The sequence below is a fragment of the Ictalurus furcatus genome, chromosome 24 (assembly GCF_023375685.1).
Source record: "Ictalurus furcatus strain D&B chromosome 24, Billie_1.0, whole genome shotgun sequence".
In the NCBI taxonomy this organism is placed as follows: Eukaryota; Metazoa; Chordata; class Actinopteri; order Siluriformes; family Ictaluridae; genus Ictalurus; species Ictalurus furcatus.
In genome coordinates, this window is record NC_071278.1 from 12,138,956 (window position 1) to 12,164,184 (window position 25,229).

The window sequence follows — 25,229 nt, forward strand, 5'->3', positions numbered from 1 at the left end:
TCATTTTCCTTAAATAATATTTTATTTCTTTCACATGTAAGTTCTGTACAATTTTTTTTAATCCTTGGGGGTTGCTTAAAAAACAGGTGAGACGGGTTGAAAAAATGGGATTATGCGATTTAGTGCACTTAAAACCCAGGAAAAAAATTGTCCACCGGAATTCCTTCAGTTTTTAATACGGTTGAAAAAAAAAAAATCAAAAGTTCCCTAAATCATTACGCAGGGTCCAGTTAAGGTCGTTGTTTTTGCTCCAAATCCCAATTCTTCAGTGTCAATAGAGGAGGCACGTTAAAAATACTGCCACTTCCCGAGGACTGTGTCTTTGATTGCATCAACATACTGCGCAGGCACCCAGTAAACCCAGTATTGAGAGGCTTCCGTCGGACCCAGCTGAAACGCCTAGGAAAGTAAACAAAAACGTTACATAACACACTGGCAATATGAAGAAGAAATACACATTACACATTTGAGATCGTAACCATCAAATTCATTCATATAGTGGAATTTGTATAAATATCAAAAGTATATTGAAGTATAACTTAAAGCTGCTTGAAGTAATTTCTTTTTAAGAACACTTTGGTTAAATCCTGATCACTAAAATCATTAAAATAGATGCTTGGAGAAGAAAAAGTCCAGGGTTTGGTGATCTACTAAAAATAATTAAAAAAAAAATTTCAAAACATTCCCTTTGTCTCACTTTTAAACGCGTGTTAAATAAAAATATATTTTTTAAAAAGGTAGGCCGTAAATCGTCAACTCTCACAAAATAGTGATTTTGTTCTCATGAGATTTTAAATAATTTATTTGATATCATTTGCTTTGGAACATAAACAGTTAGGTCTGAAATTGTAGACAGCGTTACATTATGTAGATTCGCTGCTATAAAATCTCATTACGGCAACAGAGAAATGGTAAAGTGGATGGTTTATTTAAAAAAAACAAACAAACAGATTTTAAGACTTAATTTGTATGTTTAGTAAATGCTCAAATACCATTAATTTATTAATTATCAATTTTCATAAATATTCACCACTTTTCTCATTACCAAAACATAAAAGCTTACATCAAAGCAACTTTTTTTTTTTTTTTTAAAATCAGACTAAAGTAGTGTTAAAAAAAGTTTCATGATAAACTTCAGTAAGAATATTTAGAATCAACATTTAAATACTTGTGTATACTAAATTAAGATACGTTACGGGAATGATAACGGTGTTGGTAATGAGACTTAATATTATTAATGAGAATACGTACAGCTTTTACAGCCGATACTGCTTTATGCCCATTATGCACAGTCTGGTTCATAAGTATTTGGACAGGGACACAAGTTTTATAATTATGCCTCTGTACACCACCAAAATGGATTTGAAATGAAGCAATCAAGATGTGACTGACGTGTAGACGTTCAGCTTTAATGCAAGGGGTTTAACAATAATGATTTTTAATACTTGGATGCAAATTCTTTGCAGTCAATGACTGCCTGAAATCTGGAACCCATGGACCTCACCAAATGCTGAGTTTCCTCCCTTGAGATGCTTTGCCAGGTCTTTACTGCTGCCTCCAAGAGACCTAGTTGCTGGTGTTTGTGGGTCTTTCTGCCTTCAGTTTTCTCTTGAGTAAGTGAAAAGCATGCGCAATTGGGTTGAGCTCATCAGACATTTAGGGACATTCCATTTCTTTGCTTTAAAAACCACCTGGGTTGCTTTACCATTATGTTTTGGGTCATTATCCATCTGTACTGTGAAGCACTGTCCTATCAGTTCTGCAGCATTTGACTGAATTTGAGCAAAAAGTATAAGTCTATACACTACAGAATTCAGTAGAATACTACAGCAGTCACATCAATATACACCAGTGACTGGCAGCCATACACACCCACGCCATAACACTTCCTCCACCATGTTTGACAGATGCTGTGGTATGCTTTGGATCATGAGCCCATCCTTTCCTTCTCCGTACTCTCCTCTTCCCATCATGCTGGTACAAGTTAATCCTGGTTTCATCTGTCCCTTTGGATAATCTTGTTCCAGATGTTTCCAGGCTTTTTTAAAAATATTTTTATAAAGATGTTTTCTAGCAAAGTCTAATCTGTCCTTTCTGTTCCTAAGTGTTACCAGTGGTTTGCATCTTGAGGTAAACCCTCTGTATTGATATTCATGAAGGTGTCTCTTGATTGTAGACTTTGACAATGATACGTCTACGTCCTTCAGAGTGTTTTTGACTTGGCTAGATGTTGTGAAGGGGTTCACAACATCTGCGATCATCCACTTTAGTTATCTTCTGTGGTCTTCCAGGCCTTTTGCTTTTACTGAGCTCGCCAGCGCATTTTTAAGAATGTACCAAATTGTCGATTTGGCCACTCCTAAAGTTTCTAGTATCTCTCTAATAAGTCTGTTTTGTTCTGTTTGTTGACATTTAAAAAGTGCCAGACTCAGACTAATTGGGATGATTTGGAAAAGATAAAATAAAGTTAGGTTTTAAGGTTTTCATATTGTTGTTTTGTTAAACTGTGTTTTAAACATTTAATATATTACTGCCGAGCATACCTTTGATTTCATGAGAATTATCCAAATGAGCAGAAGGTGTATGAGGTAAGTTTAGGATTAAGGCAGAGTTATTAATTTTGGAAAGAAGACTGACATTTAACCAGGTTAAAGCACCAGTGTTACTGAGAACACTGTAGTTTACAGTATAAAACAGAGTAAGGAAATAAAAGAAAAGGAAATGACTTTGTAAACAAGACAAAAAAAAAAAAAAAACCCCATGCAGATGTTTGCCAGTGTTTTGGTGCAGGTGCTGTTTGCTTCTAAATGATACCAGAGTGCAGGTTTCTGATGCAGCCACAATGTTTCTCTAGTTACAGTACATATAAAAAAAATCTACACACCCCCGTTAAAATGGCAGGTTTTTGTGGTGCAAAAAAAATGAAACCAAAATAAATCAGGTCAGATGTTTTTCCAGCAACGTAATAACCTAGTTGCATAAGTGTGCACACCCTTTTATAATAAGGCATGTGACTGTGCTCAGAATGAACCACTGACCATTCACATTCAAACTCACGTTCAAAAGTATCATACAGCTATCATCATTAAAATTATTCTGATTAACCACAAATGAAGATCAGCTGTTTGTGTAGGATTTTCATTTGGTTTCATCAAGAGCTTACAAAGCATGTACAGGATCTCACTGTTGAAACGTATCAGTTAAGAGAGGGGTACGAAAGAATTTCCAAAACAGATGTACCATGGAACACCATGAAGGCCATTATCAACAAGTGGAGAAAATGGGGCACCACAGTGACATCACTGAGAACAGGACGTCCCTCCAAAGATGGAAACTTATCAGGGAGGCTGCCAAGAGACTTACAGCAACATTAACGTAGCCTCAGGAATATCTGACAAGTACTGGTCACTACCTGCATGTGAAAACAATCTCTTGTATACTTCACATATCTGGGCTATAGGGTAGGGTGGCTCGACATAAGCCCTTTCTCACAAAAAAAATAAATCTAAGCCCCCTAAATCACCCCCAAACCATGTGGTAAAATGTGTTATAGGCCTGTTTACATTAGTGCGTTTTAAAATCAAAACGATCCTCGTCCACGCTGGCGTTTCCGCTGTGTTCAGAAACGATCTCCGTCTGCACTACACGACCGAATACGCATGTCACATGACCATACATGCACACTGGACATGCGCATACAAATGTAAACAGGAAGTTGGTTACTAGTCACCGGGAGGCACAACAAACCGGCGTTCCATGTAGGGCTTACGCCGCTTGAAATGACATTTGTTTCTCATTTATTGCTCTAAGAGCGTGCCTCTTGTGCATGTAGGCAGCTGCAGTTTTATAAAATACAGAATTTAACTGCCCAGTGGCTGCTAAGAATGACAACAAAGCCAGCAAAGCTTGCGGTTCAGTCTCTGTGTTGTTTTGTATACGATCAAGGTAGCGTAACAGTCATATGAAATCAGAGGCTTCTAAGGAGAGGGGCTTGACGAATCAGGGAAGGATACGCAATGATCCAGAAGACCCAATCAGGGGCGAATATGGGAAGCCATGCCTTCATTTTCAAAAGTCTTAGATTTGGTCTGTTTACACTGAAATGTGAGCCCGGAGTTTTCAAACTAAAACAGGGTCTTCAGTGTTTCCAAAAGTCTCCGTTTTCAAGGGTCAAAAATACTGGAGTAGTGTAGATGACAGACGTAACCGTAGCAACAGTTATGTGTTTTAAAATGAAAACACACTAGTGTAAACAGGGCCTTAGTCTGATGAGAACAAGGTAGGACTTTTTTTGCATAATTTTAGATGATATGAAGGTGCAAAAACAAGACAGAGCATCACCCAAAGAGCACCATACCCATGGTGACACATGGTGGTGGAAGCGTCATGCTATGGGGCTGCTTCTCTTCAGCTGGGACTGGGGCTCTAGTCAAGATAGAAGGAATCATGGATAGCTCCAAATATCAATCTATTTAGGCAGAAAACCTCAGTTAGACAGCTGAAGATAAAGAAACATTTTTACCTTCCAGTAGGATTTTTATATCCAGTGTAATTCTACCAATTCAATCAGTGCAGACATCACCAAATCTCTTTATTGTAACTATGTAAGCACTCAGATAGAACAAAAGCCTTGACCCACATTGGTACCATGGTTCTATTCAAATGTGGTATCTGTCTCGCATGATCTGATTAGAAGTGAAGAGCCAAGTATGAGTGCAAACAGCATGCGATGCTTGTCAGAGGCACATTTGTGATCCAAGTGCTCAAATCGACCACGGCAGCCAAAAACCTTGTTACGTAATCCAAATAATAACTTACTTAATGAACTGTAAAAAATTTTGTTCTTGCACTTAAATATTAGTTAGCATTAGACACATAATCAGCATTCAAATACACAAGGATAAGCAAACATAAGTACTACACTGTGTTTGCATAAACCATGACAGTCCAGTAAACCATAATAATTCTCTGAGCTGTCAGGTTGAAACCGGAATTTTATTTATTTATTTATTTTTTTTTACACGTATGCCATATGCCAGCGTGAGAAAGTAAACAAACTGAACAGGAGTCAGAGAGCGAGAGTCTGATATGATACTGTAAGTGGAAAATGGATAAGGCAAGTCTTTTATTTGCTCTCCTATTTGGTCGCTAGTGAATAATAGCCAACCTTGTTCTGGAGTTTGTATAACTACAACTAGTAAAGTTGTGTAGCAGCAGAACTCATTATAGCCAGCTAGTGACTAACAGGAGCTGTTAGTGTGTTTCTCTATACTTTTGGATTTCAGGAATGAGTCAACTGGGGCATCTGTTTTGCCCTGGGTGTACTTATTACTCTGCATTTTAGCTAGGGTGCTTTATATATAAATATATTTTTATATTAATCAATAAACATGGTCCTTGTACAAGGCCAAAGAATTGGCCTTGCGCTCATGAACATGAAGGTTTAAGTAAGGTCTCTGTATGACAAACAGAATGGATGCCATTGAAGAAAAACTATTTCAGACATTTGACCTTGCTGTGAGCTTGAACATGTTTGGCTCAATTCTAAAGTCTAATCAGTTCCATTATAAATCCTACAAGCATTCAACCACTCTTTCTTGAGATATCTCACCAATGAGAATCTCAGAAAAAATGCACAAAAGGATGGCTGGACGAACAACCTGAAAACATGACGCCTCCGACATTTGGTGTCGGAGGCATGAAAAACATCCTCTGAGCGGAAGTTCTGCAGGGTTAAACACTTCAATTTGTTGATGAGAGACCGCAGAGGAGAATGGACAGACTGGCTTGAGTTGACAGGAAGGCTACAGTAACTCAAATAACCGCTCTTTATAACTGCGGACAGAAAAAAAGCATTTCAAAACACATTAAAACTTAAGGGCCTGTTTACACTACTGTGTTTTCGTTTTAAAGCGCATAATTTTTGATAGTTACGCCTGTCGTCTACACTACTCGGGCGTTTTCGACCCTTGAAAATGGAGACTTTCGGAAATGCCGAAGACCCTGTTTTAGTTTGAAAACTCCAGGCTCGCGTTTCAGTGTAAACGAAACAAAATGAAGACTTTTGAAAACAAAGGTGTGGCTTCACCCACATTCGCTCCCTTATTGGGTCTTCTGGATCATTGCGTACCCTTCCCTGATACATCAAGCCCCTACCATATGACGGTTACGCTACCTTGATCGTATACACAACACGGAGACTGAACCGTGAGCTTTGCTGGCTTTGTCATCATTCTTAGCAGCCACTGTGCAGTTACATTCTGTATTTTATAATACTGCAGCTGCCTACATGCACAAGAGGCGAACTATGATTAGCGCAATCAGGAACAAATCTCATTTCAAGCGGCGTAAGCCCTACATAGAAGGCCGGTTTGGACTAGCAACCAACTTCCTGTTTACACTTGTATGCACATGCCCAGTGTGCATGAATGGTTATGTGACTTGGGTTTTTGGTTGTGTAGTGTGGACAAAGATTGTTTCTGAAACACACGGAAACGCCAGTGTGGACGAAGATCGAAAATGCACTAGTGTAATCAGGGCTTAAGGCTACAACCACATCGGGTTCCACGCCTGGAAACAACCCACACTCCTCCTGCCACCCTTTTCTGTCTTGCTCTCAGAATTCTTAATGGCTTGGATTCCCCTGAGATTCTGATCCATGTTCACATGCTTGCTTTACATAATTGCACTTCTACCACATCCCAAAAGTGCTCTACTGGATTAAGATCTGGTTACTGGGGAGACCTTTGAAGTACATGTTCATGAAACCAGTTTGAGACAACTTTGTGACATGGTGCATGATGATGCTGGAAGTAGCCATTAGAAGATGGATAAACTGTAGCCATGAAGGGATGCATATGGTCAGCAACAATACTCAGATAGACGGTGGAATTCAAGCAATGTTTATTTGATATTAAAGGGCCCAGTGTGTGCCAAGAAAACATTCCCTACAACATGACACCACCACCAAATTCTGACCCTACCATCTGTGTGCCTCAGCAGAAACCGAGATTCATCAGACCAGGCTACGTTTTTACGGTCTTCAAGTCTCCAGTCTGGGTGTGTCTGTGCCCACTGGAGCCTCAGCTTTCTGTTCTTGGCTGACAGGTGTGGATCCTGATCTTCTGCTGTTGTAGTCCACCTGCCACAATCTTTGAGGTGTTCTGTGCTTTGAGATGCTTTTCTGTTCACCACGGTCTTAAAGAGTGCTTATCAGACATACCATAGCCTTTCTGTCAGCATAAACCAGACTGGCCATTCTTCACTGACCTCTCTCATCAAAGGTTTCACCCACAGAGCTGTTGCTCACTGGAGGTTTTATTTTTTTAAAGCCATTATGTGTAGACTCTAGAGACTGTTGTGTATGAAAATCCTAAGAGATCAGCATTTTCTGAAATACTCAAACCAGCCCATCTGGCACAAACAAACCATGCCATGGTCAAAGTCACTGAGATGACATTTTTTCCCCACATGCTGATCTCTGATATGCACATTAACTGGAGCTTCTGGCCTGTATCTGCGCACTGCACTGCTGCAACATGTCTGCCTGATTGGGTAGCTGCATGAACGAGCAGATGTACATGTGTAACTTTTTTATACAATCTGGACAAACCTCCAAATTTGTTTCCTCGAATTTAAAATAATAGCACATATAGAAAAGCAAACATACCATCATATGATAATCCTCATGACCTTCTATTGGCTCAGTTACAACATTTTTGATGGACCCCATTGGGATTTTTTCTGTCCTTTCTGTAAAGCAAAAATAAAGAGATAGAGGTCACATATCACATTCAAAAACAACATATTAATTACGATTACTAGTAATAATAATAATAATAATAACAACATTAAGAAGAAAGAAGTCATCACCCTTTGTTCCAATCCACAGCTGATCCTGCTCCAGTTTGAAAGTGAGCCGTACTTTTCCGCCAGATTTGTTGTACATTCCAGATAAAGGCACTGTTGGTAAACGCTCCTATACGTATATAAGAAACGAATGAATAAATGAATGAATGAATATTGTAGTAATATGTTTTCTTAACCATCTAATGGTCCTTGAAAATGCTAATCACATTTTACATTTTATAAACACCTTTAATATTTGATACATTAACACTTGATAGTAGCATACATCTGTAGAACGGCATAACATATAACGTGCAAACGTTTCATAAACAAATCAACGACTTTTATTACCTTAGCTCCTTTTATTGACGGCATAACATCCTCAGGTTTTCCTTTGTCCAACACTTTTCTATGTTGCTACAACAGAAAATGATTTACGAGGCTAATAATGTAAACAAAGCGACCAAAGCTAATTGTATATTTATATGTGCATCCCTTTGTTCATGTGGCAAAAGCACTGCCAAGTGTGGTGTGGAAAAAAGAATAAAATAAGGATTCCCACCTTTTGTCTGCACAACGGCTCTTTTTTGTTTTCTTCAGCTTTGACTTCTTGTTGAATTACTTCCTTCGGTGTATTTACAGCTAGTACGTCGTTTATCGTAGACCCAACCACCATTATTTTCGCACCGTTTGTGACTTTAATTTCACGAAGCGTTTTGTCCTCTGGTAGCAGTCCTTTGTACATTACCTTCTGCATAGCGGGTGGAAGACCTACACAAGAGAATTCATCAGAGTTAATCAGAAACGTTTCTGAAGAGTCAGGGCACCCATTACAAACTCTAACACCATATACATTTTACAGTAAAAATTTTGTGGACGCCTGACTATCACATGCATGCGGGTTTAACTTTTGGAACATCTCATTCGCAATTTAGTCCCTAATTTGCTATTATAATAACCTCCACTCCCCTGGGAAGGTTTTCCACTAGATTTTGGAGCATTGATGTGGGGATTTGTGTTCATTCAGCTATAAGAGCGTTAGTGAGGATGAGATCAGGCTCCAGTTCCAGTTCATCCCAAAAGTGTTCAGTGGGGTTGAGGTCAGGGCTCTGTGCAGGAAACTCGAGTTCTTCCATTCTAACCTTAACACACCATGTCTTCATGGAGCTCGCTTTGCGCATCGTCATACTGGAACAGGTTCGGGGTCTCCTAGTTCCAGTGAAGGGAAATTATAAAACTACAGCATACAAAGACATTCTATACAACTCTGTGCTTCAAACTGAGTGCCAACAATTCGGAAAAGAACCACATAGGGGTGTGATGGTCAGGTGTCCAAAAACTTTTGGCCATATTTGTGCAGTGTACATTTAATATGCAATGTATTATATCCTCTCTCAATTTGTCAGCAAAGCAAACTTCGCTAAAAGTTGGGAAGCAAAACAGACCTCTCCAGCAGTTGGGTTATGCCTATGGTACATTCTATAAAACAGCAAAAACTGTAATTACATTAATCTCGCATGAAACACAGTTGCTGCTATTTTAAAACAATCCTCATATAATAACCAAATAGCTGCACATCATGTCGAAAGAGTGCCAATTATTTATCAGTCTGTATAGGATTTCACAGAGTGTTTTTGTGATTGCCGTAGCAGAAAATGCTTGATTTTGCTGCAGTATGTTTTTCTAAATTTGCGATGCAACTTGCAGAATTTTTTCATACATTTTCTTTTTTGCAGAAAACTGCTTGAATTGTCAGAATTGCAATTGTATGAAATTGATTTGCATGCTCTTTCGCAGTGATGTTTGTTTGTTAACGAGAGCTTTTACATGCGTCTTCGACGCACATGAATCGAAGAGGGCTTCAGCCGAACGCACGTTGCGATGACACGTCTTGGTGCAAATTACATTTACGGCATTTGGCAGACGCCCTTATCCAGAGAGACTTACATTTATCTCTTTTATACATCTGAGCAGTTGAGGGTTAAGGGCCTTGATCAAGGGCCCAGGAGTGGCACCTTGCGGTACTGGGATTCGAACTCGATATGACTTCCGATCAGAAGTCATAACATCTTAACCAATGAGTTACCACTTCTCCACAGAAAATCTGCTGTCATTTTGTAAAAATTACAAGCTCCTTTCAATATTGCGCTGTTTACACGATTTCACGGTCATTCCTGCGATCCTGAAGGGACTGTACGTATTAGCACAGACATTATTAAATGTAGATGCAAAATACTTATCAGTGTGTGTACGATTAAAGATAAACGAGTATTTTGAGCGGGTATTTGATCATTTTCCAGTGAGAATAATAATTGCGTTGTTAAATTGTTTTACCATTAAAGAAAAGAGAACCGCTATACTCTTATATACATCTATATTTACACCCTAGCCTAAAGACATTTCATACCAGTAAGTGTGTGAATTCTCTCTTTCAGTTTCGCCCCGGTTCCATCTAAAGGCATTTTAAGATCATATTTGTTCTTGTTCCAAATAATTTTCAGTTCCACCATCTCCTTCCCCTCTTCGCCGTCATCTCCGTTGCTGACGGCGGAGACCTGAGACAGCGAGGAGTTCTCCCCGTCTGCCACGACGGCTTGTTCGGCCCTGGCTTCGTCTCCTTTGCTACTCTCGTCAGACGAGACTTCTGATGCTTTCAGGCTGACTTCGGTTTCCATTTCCACTCCCTCGCTTCCTGTACGATCAAGGAGAGATGGACGCATTAGGACAGATTACGACAGTGAAAAGAGACGACCTCCAGACACAGTCGATTACTGAGTAACGATGCTTGCCAGAAAAGATTTAACGTACCAGTAATATATAGAAATGTGAAAAGCTTTCATTTCATTTAGAAAGAGCTTGCTAGTAACTAGTCTTGAAGAGAGCATTCATCTTGATTATTTACACGAGTATACTAGTAAAACAAACACATTATATCATGATGTCTTCGGTGAAATGAAATGCACTGTCACGCCACTAAAACACCCTGTTATGTTGTTTACAGTAATATCTTCCTAAAGTATTTTTTTTTTTTAATTTAAGTAGTGACTATTTCTACACAGGAATTATTCTTATTCAGAGCGATAAAGATGATGATGCTAAATGATTAGCTTGTTAGCTAGCTAGCTGACGTTGGCAAGCTAACGCTGAACCATCTAGAAAAGTCTCCATGGTAACCTGGCTAGTTTCGTAGCGTTAACTTACACAACATTAGTCACTCACTAGGTGCCACCGTTTACTTTTTAGCTAACTGTCCAGTGTTTTTCCTTTAGTATTGTTATTATTAGCATAAATTTGAACAAACAAGCAGACTTGGCGCTGGTACACGTAGCATAGCAGCTAACACAGCTCCTTAAGTTCGCCAAGAGCTAGCTAGTGCTTAAGTTTTCGACGAGGCGAGTTAGCTAGCTGTTCACAACATATCAAGGAAATATAACCCTGACACGTTTAGATCATGTCACAGAGACATTAAGGAGTTTAATTAAACACTCTGAAAAGAAGAAAGGTCTGTCCCATGTAGAATGGAAGCAGGTTTTCGGCATGAACCTACCATCCTGAGCCGCCATGATGATTGTGTACAATATGAGGAATGCCTGCTGGGAAAGAAACGCGCTGTCACGGATTGAACCGGATAGGCTTCCGTAGTGGGTCTTTTTTGCGATTCGGAAAATCTGGAAAATCGATTTTGTTTATTTATATATATATATATTATATATATATATGTATATATTTTAGTTATTTTTTTGTACTTCTAGATGTCGTGGTGTCCGCCATCAAAGCGTTAATGGAGTTACTCGAAGAGCTGTTGACATTGTATAGTTTATGATTTTACGAAATAATAGAAAACCTTTACGTGAACGTGCACAGGTTATGTAAAACAGTTCAGAGCTGAAAGGACTAGGAAAAGTTGTAACTTACAGAACCATGCACGGTTATAATGAGATAAATAATTAGCAGTGTGATTAAGAGCACACAAGCTGTAAATACAGTTTTTTTTCTTTTTTAAATGGTATGTTTGATTGTTTTAGTGCTCAATTTGATCTTTAAGTAGAGTCACAGCCTATAGCTGTTAGTTATAGTTACTAGTTGTTGTTGTTGTTGTTGTTTATGTCAAACTACAATCTTAAACCTTCACATTTTAATTGGATCCTGGTGTCATTTTCAAAAGAGCCTGTGGAGACGGACCTAAGTGATCACATGCTGGTCAGATCTGACATTCCTGCTGTGGGCACACACCAGATATGTGTGTGTGTTGTGTGTTGGGGTTCATTTAGATGTTTTCTAGCTAAAACACCACTTTACAACGTGTACCACTGTTAGAGTTTCTTGTTTTCCTGAAATGGATCTGAGTTTTTACTAAGAATGTCCAGATTGTGCTAAAACTCAAATTTGCACAACACTGGAGAGAAAGAGAGTGAGTGAGAGAGAGAGATGGCCGACATCAGGACATATAATGTGGTGATTCTGGGAATAGCTTTTCTACTCCTTTTTACAGCCTTCACAACCTGTGGAAATATAGAAGTGAGTAAGATCTATGTTCCCAAACTATTCTTATAAATATACACTGATGCTGGCTTCTTATGGATGTTTGTTTGAGCCTGTCTGTGAGTTAATTTGTTGAGAATATTGCTTGATGAAATGATGAAGTGGGTTCGTGGTTTGTTAAAAATGGTTTAAGTTGTAATAGGAAAGTGATATAAAAATTTGCAGACAGTTTATGTTTGCTCGCGGAGTGTATAATTGTTCGTTGTTTCACAAATCTGAGTCAGGCGCATCTCATGGTTGCAATCTGGAGGATTATAAAGTCAGAGGTGTGGAACAAGGGCACTGGGTGTATATCAAGTCAGATACCTTCAGTGACACTGCATTCTCTGGAATTTACACCACTTTGATAATGGTTATAAAGTTCTAAAAGTCAATCTATAACTCTAGAAAGGTTTAATAGGTTAGATTAAGTCTGAGTTTCCTAAAAAGGAAAAGGTGTAAAAAGTAAAGTGTGTGGATAAAGGATTTGCCGAAATGCTGCAAATGCAAATCTCCAATACTGAATTAAAAGCAGTTTCAGATCAGATTTAAACTTTTCTGAATCGACATATTTTTATGCTGTGAAAGTGTGTTATATTGACTGATCCAACACAGATCAGGAGATCATGTATGTGAGAACAGGACACAAATCGTTTCTAGAAAGGCCACGAGTTATTTATTTTTGTCTGTATTGTTTCCTCGAGATAACAACATATTTTTCTCATGATCTCAAGATAACAAAAGTTGCTTTCAGAGGCATACTGGCATTACATCATTGTGGCCGGTGGCACGTTGTCATGTATTGGTGTTATGGTGATTCTGCAGTAATTATGTCTCAAACATAATGCCATAACCATGGAGACATCTCAAGATGCTAGGCAATGAAACTGGCCACACGTTCAGGATCATTACAGAGTGTCCCAAAAGTCTCCATATACAGGGGACTATGTATGCAGCACCACATCAGTTGTGTCTTCGTCAGTGAATGTTTGTGGACGTCCACTTCTTCTCGGTCGGTCCGCAACACGTTCAGTCTTTCTGAATTCGTTAATAAGTTTGGCAGCAGTGTCGTTTGTGATGTGCTTCCCATGTTTCCTGTTAAAGTTCAATGTAACCTTGTGACAGCTTCCCGATCCAGCCACAAGAATGATTTCAATAGATTCTTCTTTTGTCAAAGGCGTTCTTCAAAGGCTATCTGAAAAAAAAATAAAATAAAAAAAATATATATATATTACAAAATATAAGCTGAGTATGTAACATTTTGGAAGACATTTTGCTAAAATGTGTTAATTTCCCCTATGAATGGAGACTTTTGGGACACCCTGTATATTGTCCACAGTTGTATAGTTGTACATTTCTAAGTCACCTCCTCAAGTGATCGACACTGATTTGGAAATTGTGTAGCATTTCCTTTGGTGTCACTTCCTGATTAAAGTAAAACCGGATGCATTCAGACATGATGTACAGCATGCATGCCTAATCATGCGTTTCAACATCATGAGAAAAATAAGTTGTGATATTGAGAAAAGCACTTTTAAAACCACAGCTTAGTTTTTTTTTTTTTTAATCTAAAGATCACGGTACAGAGAAAAAAATAAACAACTCATGGCCCTTCTGAACTTCTGTAGGATCTTTGACCACAGACACCTGTGGACAGGATGCCTGTAGTGGTCAGTATTGGATCAAAAATGGAAAAATTTGGAGCCACATCTTTGAAGATAGGACCCTGTGAGTAACTGGGGAGAATTTCCAAGCAAGGATTTCCTTAAATAGTCCTTAACAATTTAGAAAACATCTACCATTTTTGCATCAAGTCTCTTAAGAAATGGCAAGTCTTCAGAAATGACGACTGTCAGTTAAATTTCCTAAAATGTATCTTAATCTACAGTGCAGTTTCTGGGGTAATGTTTATTATTACAGAGTGTGTGTCTGCAGATTTTTCTCCGTGGACTTGATGAAGTGTTGTGTATTACTCTTAGACTAGGTAGTTATCATGCCAAACCAGGCCATTATGGTTGTGATACCATGCATAAACATGGATAACACTATATGGTCAAAAGTATGTGGATACCAGATCATTACACACGTTTATCCTTGTTTAACATCTCAGTCCAGATTTATTCCTCCTTTGCTGTTATAATAAGCTCTACTATTCTGGGAAAGCATTCCACTAGATTTTGGAGCGTGGCTGTGGGGATTTGTATTCATTCAGAGACAAGAGCGTTAGTGAGATCAGGCACTGACGATAGGTAATGAGGTCTGCGGTGCAGTCGGTGTTCCAGTTCATCACAAAGGTGTTCAGTGGGGTTGAGGTCAGGGCTCTGAGCAGGACATTCAAGTTCTTACACTCCAAACTTAACACACCATGTCTTCATGAATATCGCTTTGTTTACAGGGGCATTGTCAAGTTGGAACAGGTTTGGGCCTCTTAGTTCCAGTGAAGGGAAATTGTAATGCTACAGCATATAAAGACATTCTATACAATTGTGTGCTTCCAACTTTTTTGCAACAGTTTGGGGAAGAACCACATATGGGTGTGATGATCAGGTGTCCATGTACTTTTGGCCATATACAGTATTGTTCTTATACAAATGATACTCTTATTTGGTGTGTTATGAGATGGTTGTCTCAAGTAGTTTGACGCACACCTCCTCACTCATATCTTTGGTTGATTTCTTTGGGCGGAGTATTGGGAGAAGTTATCGTCTTGGTGGGATTAATTTACAAGTCTATATACTATCACACTGATTTTGTTGCATAATTAATTTGCTTTATTTCTTTTCAGCAAACTGTGGTGAAAAGTCTGGATAATACCACTTTCAGTGGAAGTGGGTATCACAGGTAAGGACCAGTTTCATAAGAACAGAGGGACATACAAAGAGATTAACTTGTACTGTCTGAATCACTAAAATAAGTGTCTCTGTAGAAAACAGTAGCTCTGTGGCCTGAAAAATATGATCTATGTCTGAAGTATATACAGCACCTCTTACACTGTTTATATCGTTTACGGAAATATTTCAAGTCTTTGATTAGTGCACATTAACACACATTCTTTTGACTTTTTCAGCCTTGGCATAATATATGGAGTTTTTTCGTTTGCTAATTTATTTGCCCCCTCTGTGGTAGCAGTAATCGGACCACAGTTTACCATGTTCGTCAGTGGAATTCTTTACAGGCAAGTATCACAAATGACACAATATGTCCATTTTTTGGTGTGAATATTTAGGATATTTATTTAAATACCTTTCACCTTCAGACCTTAAACCCATTATAAACTCTTGTGCCTTAAAAAAAAAAGCAAATCTATTGGGATAAATGTACACAATCTACACGTGTTGCCGAATAGGCCACTCCAGACTCACTCACAAGTTTTTGGGTGAAGGGGTGAAGATCCTCCTTTATGCCCTGTATCTCAAATTCCAATATCTTTGAGGCATATTTTAATGGACTGTGATTCTTTTTTTTTTTCTCCAGTTGATTCATATGAATAGATTTTTAATGAAGTGAGGCCAGATTTAGTTTTAGATTTTTTTTTTATACTGTAAAAAAACTTTCGTAAATTTTCCTGATATTTAAACCTGTTTCTCGCCATGAAAATAGCCATGGTAGCTAGCATGGTGTTAAATTATAAACAAACAAACAAACATTTAAATACCCTGATCTTTCTCCTTGTCTTTTAGTGGTTACATAGCTGTATTTATTACTCCATCAACCTGGTCCTTTTATTTGACCTCAGTACTGATTGGGATGGGAGCAGCCTGTAAGTATTCATTCTTCTCAGGTGTTTCATACTGGCGTTTCATTCAGCGCTGCAAGTCAATCATTTGACCTTCGTTATAGATCCTCTTTGCGGATAAATACAGCAACCCAGCCACACAGCCAGGTCTAGATTTGTGGTGTTTAATAAGTTATTAAAGGATAATCCGGTACAATCTCAAATCAATTGTTTGGTTGAGACTGGAGCGAAAGCTATAATATTTGGTCAGAGTCCTGACACACTGACACACATGGATTAAAGTAAACGCTTGATTTGTGTCCACAGTGCTTTGGACAGCTCAAGGTCGCTTTCTGGTGGGGAATTCGGATGTCTCCACCATTAACAGGAACACAGCAGTGTTTTGGGCTTTGTTGCAATGCAGGTAATCCAGGCCCCAGTGCTGAGACCATAATCTTTAGCATTTGTAGATAAAATAGCGTGACATGGTAATGAAATCGATCTGTCTGATTGGTAAAGCAGACCCGTACCATAAGAAGTGTAATGTGTAATGTGCAAAATAATCCATTCAACAAAGCCTAGAAATGTTAGCAACCCTGGGAATTATTCACCGGCAGATTTCTTAGCCATATTGCTAAATGATTTTTGTTGAAATTTGATTTTGCTATAGTAACTTTCATTCTTTTCATTTTTCTTTCAGTATGTTGTTCGGCAATCTTTATGTTTATATAGACTGGAAAGGAAAAACTGACATATCAGGTAACTTGTATCATGTATAATGATCTTGACAATCATTACTTAGTATTTATTTTTTTACAACTTATTTTTTATTTCTTCTGAAAAATTTTTTTTTTTATAAACAACAGGGTTGTAATTTCTTTTAACAGCAGTCATTTACCATGGGCTTCGCCATTGTGCCTGAAATCATCACTAAAGCTCTTGGATCTAAACATGACATTTTAATGGAGAGTTAAAAAGGGAACTTATACTTACCTTACATTTATAAAGAGCTTTCAGAGCTTTCTTTTTTTTTATTATGCGCGTAAGACTGAGCTCTCTTTACATCTAAACGTTGTCGTGATACGTTAGGAAAAGACTTAATGAAAGAATGGCATTTAGGACTGTACACGTTTCTAAAAAATGCTGTAGGTTCGAGCTCATTCTGGACATTGTAAAATTTTCATGATATATCCACCATTAAAGGCCAAGTCATGTGGCTTTTTAGAGCATGTTAATTGATCATTGTACACATATTCAGTCCATGGGTATTACCAAATCAGGATTATGATATCAGGAGTCAACATCTAGAAAATAATGGATCGGAAATGGTTTTGCTGTAGCTATCAATCCATTATGAGGAATATGAAACTGAAAAAAAAAGTCCTAACTAACTGTTGCTCACATGTTCATACTAATTTAATTCACACCTAATGTCTTTCATTACAGAAATGAGTGTTTTGATTTCATTCTGATCCCTCACAGATAGAGACAGAAAGACAATGTTTATAGCTCTTCTGGTCACCTCCGTTCTTGGAACGCTAAGTTTCCTCTTTCTGTGCAAGTCGAGTCAGGATGAGGAAGAAGATATTTTGTCTGAAGAGGAAGGCCAGTCCTTGCTGTCGTCCCGACTAACGTACAATGAATCCTCTTTTTTTAAACACTTTTCCACTTTGCCTATAATTATTGTTCATATGGTTAAGGTTCGAGATAGGTGCTATTATAAGATGTCACTTTTACTTCCTCATGTTACAGATTGAAACAGCGAGCCAGCTGTGCTATAAAAGAGGCCAAAACAGATTTCAGTAAGTGCAGAAACCATTCTGGCATCAGGCATGTTATTGTATCAGTGCAGTATACTGTGCTACAAGAAATACTTGCATTCTCTGATAACCCACATGTTTGAAAAGACAAACATGCTTGTGTTCTCTGGGACCTGCTACTTTTCTAGGAACTGACTAAATCTGGAATAGATTACACTGTTACTCAGAAATTAAACAGGTATTCCAATGTAAAACTGATAAAAATGGGTGTTACCCGGTCTCTTGTGTACTGCACTGAGAACACATGCTCCTCATGAAACTCTTTCAAGAGTCAGTGTGCAAATCATCGTAATTCCCATCCCATTAAAGGACTAAGTAGAAATTGCATGGAAATTCTAAATCATTTCCCAGTGACAATGTCTATGTTTTATGATATTTAAAAAAAACAAAAAAAACTTTGACTATTTCTGTTCTGTTCTTTTTAAGAGACAATTTTGAACCTTTTTGGCACAAAAACGATATTACTGTTAAGCTTCTCCATGGCTTACAGTGGTAAGTTTGATATAATTACAATATATTATGTTACATTCTTCCTTTCACTTGTCATATATGGCTTAACATAATTACTGATAGCAGTGTTCCCTCCTCTTAGGTCTGGAGCTGTCTTTTTACAGTGGTGTGTATGGAACTTGCATTGGAGCGACAACTCGTTTTGGTGACAGCTCCAAAGCCTTGATAGGAATTTCAGGCATTGCGGTGGGAATTGGAGAGATAGTTGGTAAGCAAACATTCATTTCGTGTTCGTTATTGTCAAACTTTAAAGTACTGTTTTGCAACCTGTACAGTTAATAGGCTTTATTGCAAAGAGAGAATAACATCACTGAGCCTTTTTCTATAATGTCCACCAAGGTTGGAGACGCATGTAGAGGATCTTCCTCCATATAAAACGTAAATTTTAGAATATAATTCAGACAAAATATACTTCAGTTTTCTATAGAGTTCAAATCTGAACACTGAGATGGTCTTTGCAAAAACATTTGATTTTGTGTTCCAGTCATTTTTAATTGTTGATTTGAATTTGCAGATAGTGTGCAGTGTCCAAAAGTGTTACATTTTGATATTGTGGTTGATATAATAATGTATAGGATTTTTTTTGTGTGTGTTTAAAAAAAAAAAAAAAAAAACTAAAAGCGATTATTGAAGCAGGGGTCAAAAATTCTCCAAGCTGATGTGAGTCATACAAGGTCTTCCTGTAACAGTAATTCAGAGGCATTGCTTAGTCTGGGAGTGTTGGGTCAGAATCGTGGGAAATTTCTATGCATGTGTCATACACCAGCTTAGATACAGCAACCCAAGCTTTAGTCATGAAGAAGTGACTACACGGTGATAGGCAGAGGCAGCAGCCAATCAGGAGAGAGAGAGTGAATGTGAGAGTGTAAGCAGACATGATGAGAGAGTGAGACTCTGATATTTGCTATAAGTTATAAAGTGTTCAGGTGTGGTGAATTCTTTCTTTCTGAACAGGTAAGACAGTTATTTGTTTTCAAATTTTTTTTAGGAAGTTAAATGATAATCGGATGGTTTATCCTCATGTTGGAATTTGTAGCGTTTCTCTGTTGTGCCAGTGTCATCCATCCTGCAACTGGAGCTGTGCTTCTGGACCTGTAGTTTCAGGACATGAACCCCCCAAGCTAACCCCTCCCCTACCCCCAAGTTGCAGTTTTATGGCAAGTTTTTGTGGTTTTTAGTTTGCGCCCCTAGTAAGATAGTAATAGCAGTGGTCAAATAATGAACATTTGAAAAAGAGGTTGACTGAATCAGAGGTTGTCATTGCTTCTCAGTTTGCCAATGACACTTCTGTCTTTCTCAGATATGCTGCTCTGAATGTTGTACTGTATGCACTGTAATATATAAGTAATAGATAATTTGGTAAAGTTAGTGTATATAAATTGCTTAGCATTAACAGCAATTCTGTTTTCACATTATACCATAACACTTATATTAAAGTTATATTTCTTTCAAATTTCCCATCACTAAATGTCACTAATTTCCCATAAAACTAAGTTTTAAATGTTAATGTTAATCCCTCAAAAATCTGCAGTTTCTTCCAGCAAGTACTTTGCTGTATGTAACATTTGTATTCTAGCCCTGCCTGATGGACGGCATTACTGAAATAGTCATTCCTTCAGGCTCTAAGCCTGTCCATATGGGTTTGGTTGAACACGAGACCTGACAGAGAATAATACACAATTACACAAGCTTGGGAAGGACCGTCCTGTCTTAATTGCTATATTTATTCTAAAACAGAAAAATGAAAACGGAGCAGAACTTCTACAGAATGAGTCAATTTAGCTTTTCTTTGCTGCTTGCTTTATTAATTATAAATATATTATCTGCAAAAGGAGGCTACAATGTATGCTACAGTACATTTGTAAAAAATATATCTATTTTAAAATAAACCTACTCCAACTACCTGGGTGCCCTGTTTGTGAATAAAGCTAACTAGTTATCCAGCATTCTCATTAGCTAACTGTTGTTAACTTTAAATTGTAAATCATGATTAAAAACACTACCCTTACATACAAAGGAACCAGCCCTGAAATCAGATGTGTCTCAAATGTGTCAAACTATTTTAATTAGAGGCTGACTTGACAGCTAATAGTTATGCTAAGAGTTAAGTTTGTAACGGTTACCAAAGCTAACTTTGTGTGAAAATGTAACTGCTTGCAATAGAAAAGCAAGTAATAAAAAGAATCCTTTATGAATAAAATTATAAACAAAAAGACATATACTGTGTATGTGTGTGTGTGTGTGTGTGTATATATATATATATATATATATATATATATATATATATATATATATATATATATATATAATACATAATACACAGATTAGATAATGACATTCGTCAGGTAATAAAAATCATACATCAGAAGTTACTAAAGATGATGGTTTTGTTTGCCTTGATGTAATTTGGATAGCTAGCTAGCTAGCTCATGTGTGGAGACGTGTTTAGCCTCGGGGAAAACACCTACAGAAGAGCAGCTGAGACAATCATGTTGATGTACACAATACATTTAATTTATTCTCATAACACTTCTGTAATACTGACAAAACAGCAGTATGTAATGATGTTCTCAGAGTCTTCAGCCATATCCCAAACTCGCAGATGTGAGATTAATAACTGAAAAGTTAACTGTAACAGCTTCAAAAATCAACTCCATTTTGCAATTCTAAACATGTGATTTATTTTTTTCTTTTTGTGGTCTTCTTTTCCTCTCTCAGCACGCTCCGTCCAATGTTTCCAATTCCCGAGAAGACGGTTCCAAATGATTTTTTGCTATTACACTCATGTAAAAAAGGTGTTAAAATGTTATTTTAAATGCTTATGTATTCTCTTGAAGGGTTTAGGAATCCATGGAGAGTAAATCGGGGGTTGGGAGCCATTTTACAGTGCAGCATGATAATAATAATAATTATCATTATTATCATTGCAGCTTTACATTATATGCATGTCACAGTCTGTCACAACACAGAGGTGCAAATGCAGTTTAAGCAGTTTTATTTAATAAATCCAATAAAGAAATCCAATATGTAAGGCAGTTCAAAGTCAAGGCAAGCAAAAGGGTCAGGTGATCAGCAAACAGGATATCATAGAGAAACCAGAATACAAAATACCAGGACACAATCAGTCAAAAACCAGAATAGCAAAACAGGAGGCTTGGTAATGACAGAACACAAAGGAAACTGAGCTATTACTTCACAGTGAGATTGAAACAGAATGAGGCTTATATAGGTGAACAGTGATGTGTGAGTAATTGAGAACAGGTGCAGATAGTCATGTGACCACATCAGGTGAGGTGCAGTGACTGATGGGAATCGTAGTCTCTAGTCCCTTTTCCAGTATTTCCATAGCAATGCACAAGTGAATAACAGACAGAACAAGACCTGTTAGACATGTCAAACATTAATTGTGAAAATAAAAATTAAACAAACATTACTTAAATAAATGTGACAATAGAGCAAACAAAAGACATATAATAGCATGTAGAAAGAAAAATGGTGCATAGAAATTTGAAAAGAAATGCAATATTTGTTTATTAGAATAAATAAACTACAAGAAAATAGAAGCATCCTTTATTTGTAGAAATGTCTGACGTTATAGCTGCACTGAAACCACTGTGATATTGCGGTGTAGAAAGTTGTTCTTAGTTACGATAGCTGTTTTAAGTTACAGTTATTCCTTCAATATAAAGAACAACTAAAATTATATGAAGCTAATCTGGACTGAACCTGGACCATGGACATAGCTGGACTGAATGTGCTTCTGCCGTTGCTTTCAGGTGGAGGGCTGTTTGGCCTTGTGTTGAAGAACAACCACTTCAGACGCACATCAGTTGTCTTCCTTGGAATGGTGGTGCATTTTGTGGCATTCTACCTGATCTTTCTAAACATCCCAAATGATGCTCCACTGGTCTTTGAAACCAGCACACAGCACAACCCTTATCTGTCTCCAAGGTACAGTAAAGACAGAGTCTCCTCTTACAGTCTAAACTTGATGGCTGTTGTGTTCTGAATGAATGTGTTCTGGTTTCTTTCAGCGTGCCCATCGCCATGCTGTGCAGTTTCCTGCTCGGGCTTGGGGACAGCTGTTTCAACACCCAGCTGTACAGCATTCTGGGTTGTGTTTACACTGAACAAAGCATTCCAGCCTTTGCTATCTTCAAGTTTATTCAGGTAAAGCCCCAATTAATGCCTTCTGACAAGAAATAAAAAAAAATTATTCATAACTAGACTGATCGCTAATGCAAACAATATATAGCACTGATTGCAAACAAGTTTAAACCCTAATAGGGTTCCTTCTACTCAAACATTGATTCCTTTGCTTCCATACAAAAATAATTCTCCACTTTCTTGACTGCCACAACACTATGTGATCAAAAGATGAATATGAGACATATTTACATCTAGATGTATTAAACAACTTAGAACATGGCACCTTTGGTGTCAGACCACCCAATTTTAGGTTGAGCAAAATTATAGGAATATAAGTCTTGAAGACCCACTGACATCACCAAACTGTTGCATTCTTCTTTTATGATGCTTTTCTAGGCTTTTACTGTAGCTTCTTTCAGTTGTTGTATTTTCTGGGGGTTACTCCCTTCAGTCTCCTCTTCAGGAGGGGAAATGCTGCTCAGTTGGGTTAGGATCTGGTGTTTGACTTGGCCAGTCTAAAACCTTCCACTTAATATAGTCCTTTGTTGAGTTGGCAGTGTGTTTTGGATCATTGTCTTGCTGCATAATGAAGTTCCTCACGATTAATTTGGATGGATTTCTCTGTAAATTGGATGACAGAATGTTTCTGTAGACTTCTGAATTCATTCTGCGGCTACCATCATGAGTTACATCATCGATAAAGATTAGTGAGCCTGTTCCAGAAGCAGCCATGCAAGCCCAAGCCATGACACTACCTCCACCATGTTTCACAGATGAGCTTGTATGTTTTGGATGTTGAGCAGATCCCTTCTTTCTGTACACTTTCTGGCCTTTGCATCACTTTGGTAGAGGTTACTCTTAGTTCCAGAACTTTTGTGGTTCATCCCTTTATTTCTTATTTTTTATTCCCAATCTGGCCTTTTGATTGTTACTGCTGATACAGTGAGGGAAAGAAGTATTTGATCCCCTGCTGATTTTGTACGTTTGCCCACTGACAAAGAAATGATCAGTCTATAATTTTAATGGTAGGTTTATTTGAACAGTAAGAGACAGAATAACAACAAGCTCAGCTTGTTGTTGAGCTCAGCTTCAAAATGAATTGCTTTTCTCCCATAGACAGCTCTCTGGTCTTCGTGTCGGTTTATCCTTTTTAATAACAAATGCAGTCTTCACAGTTGAAACCCAGGGCTCAAACCATGAGCAGACATTCAGAGCTATTAATTGTTTAAACAGTCTAACAGGGCTCACCTGGGCAGAAAGAAACACCTATAAGTCACATGTTCCAATATTTTTGAGCACTTGAAAAAATGGGTGGGTTCAAACAAAAGGTGCCATATTCTACTTTGTCTAGATGTATCAGGAAATGAAAGATGAAATTCTGATCTATCATGTCATATTCATCTGTTCATCTAAAACCCAAATGTCTTCAGTGTATAGCGAAAACAATAGAATTGGCCTTGCTGTTCCAGTACAGAGGGGACTGTAAATCATAATTCGATTATTTGATGTAGCACAAATCTCTAGGATGCACCTGAAGTGTGTTACTCATACAAAAGCCATCCTATGATGAAAAATTAATACTGGTTAGCTAACTAATCTATTTTCCTACCATTACGCTGTCACTGCATCATACCATCAAAACATTTAATTAATTCAAATCGCTTTTAAAAAATGAATGGGTCAGCCCAAATCTCTCTATTCCTGGCCATAGATTCCACTTCCCCAGATGTTCCCAAACCAACTGTAAGATTCACTATATGGCCACAAGCATGTGGACACCTGACCATCACACCCATATGTGGTTCTTCCCCAAACTGTTGCCACAAAGGTGGAAGCACACAATTGTATCAAATGTCTTTGTATGCCATAGCGTTACAATTTCCCTTCACTGGAACTCCCGTGTGCACAAATCGAGCTCCATGAAGACATGGTGTGCCACGGTTGGAGTGGAATAACTCGTGTGCCCTGCACCTCAACCCCAATGAACACCTTTGGGATGAACTGGAACTGGAGCCTCCTCACCCAACATCAGTGTCTGACCTCACTAATGCTCTTGTAGCTGAATGAACACAAATCCCTACATCTATGCTCCAAAATCTAGTGGAAAGCCTTCCCAGAAGAGTGGAGGCTGTTGTAATGATAATGATAATGAGTCTTTATTGGTCACATATACATATGCACAGTGAAATTCTTTTCTTTGCATACCCCAGCATATCAGGAAGCTGGGGTCAGAGCGCAGGGTCAGCCATGATACAGCGCCCCTGGAGCAGAGAGGGTTAAGGGCCTTGCTCAAGGGCCCAACAGTGGCAGCTTCGCAGAGCTGGGGCTTGATCCCCCAACCTTCCGATCAGTAACCCAGAGCCTTAACCACCAAGCACCACTGCTTTGTTGTAGGGGCAAAGGGGTGACCAAATCCATATGAATCCCCATGGTTTTGGAAAGGGATGTTCAGGAGGCACATAGGGATGTGATGATCAGGTGTTCACATACTTTTGGCCATACAGTGTATAATCCTGCTGAGTGAGACATGCCTGATGCAGGAGTCAATCCGTGGGCATCATTATAAGGTGCCTGAACCACCTCAACAGCATCCTCTCAATTCAGTATCAAATATACTTGGGAGCAATCCAATCCATTGCTTGCACATTTCTTGGGTTTAGATCCAG

At 38.2% G+C, this 25,229-nt stretch overlaps 2 protein-coding genes across 3 annotated transcripts in view; one reads left to right on the forward strand and one right to left on the reverse strand.

The window, feature by feature from the left end:
• ubfd1 (ubiquitin family domain containing 1) lies at nucleotides 1-11,451 on the reverse strand. The gene is made up of 7 exons (XM_053612687.1): nucleotides 11,396-11,451; nucleotides 10,256-10,540; nucleotides 8,411-8,619; nucleotides 8,200-8,265; nucleotides 7,873-7,978; nucleotides 7,670-7,752; nucleotides 1-399 (listed from the first exon to the last, which is right to left on the reverse strand). Exons 1-7 carry the CDS (start codon nucleotides 11,409-11,411, stop codon nucleotides 289-291), a joined length of 876 nt encoding a protein of 291 aa, XP_053468662.1. The 5' UTR covers nucleotides 11,412-11,451; the 3' UTR covers nucleotides 1-288.
• LOC128600316 (UNC93-like protein MFSD11) overlaps nucleotides 10,549-25,229 on the forward strand; it is a 19,037-nt gene continuing 4,356 nt past the window's right edge. Inside the window, exons 1-12 of one of the 2 annotated variants that reach the window (XM_053612685.1) lie at nucleotides 10,549-12,366; nucleotides 15,155-15,210; nucleotides 15,437-15,544; nucleotides 16,050-16,129; nucleotides 16,412-16,508; nucleotides 16,785-16,843; nucleotides 17,567-17,717; nucleotides 17,837-17,886; nucleotides 18,331-18,396; nucleotides 18,497-18,622; nucleotides 22,191-22,365; nucleotides 22,449-22,584. In XM_053612685.1, the coding sequence (XP_053468660.1) occupies nucleotides 12,277-12,366; nucleotides 15,155-15,210; nucleotides 15,437-15,544; nucleotides 16,050-16,129; nucleotides 16,412-16,508; nucleotides 16,785-16,843; nucleotides 17,567-17,717; nucleotides 17,837-17,886; nucleotides 18,331-18,396; nucleotides 18,497-18,622; nucleotides 22,191-22,365; nucleotides 22,449-22,584 (1,194 nt within the window). In that variant the 5' untranslated portion in view covers nucleotides 10,549-12,276. The remainder of the gene's footprint in view (nucleotides 12,367-15,154; nucleotides 15,211-15,436; nucleotides 15,545-16,049; nucleotides 16,130-16,411; nucleotides 16,509-16,784; nucleotides 16,844-17,566; nucleotides 17,718-17,836; nucleotides 17,887-18,330; nucleotides 18,397-18,496; nucleotides 18,623-22,190; nucleotides 22,366-22,448; nucleotides 22,585-25,229) is intronic. The other variant, XM_053612686.1, reaches the window with a different exon arrangement.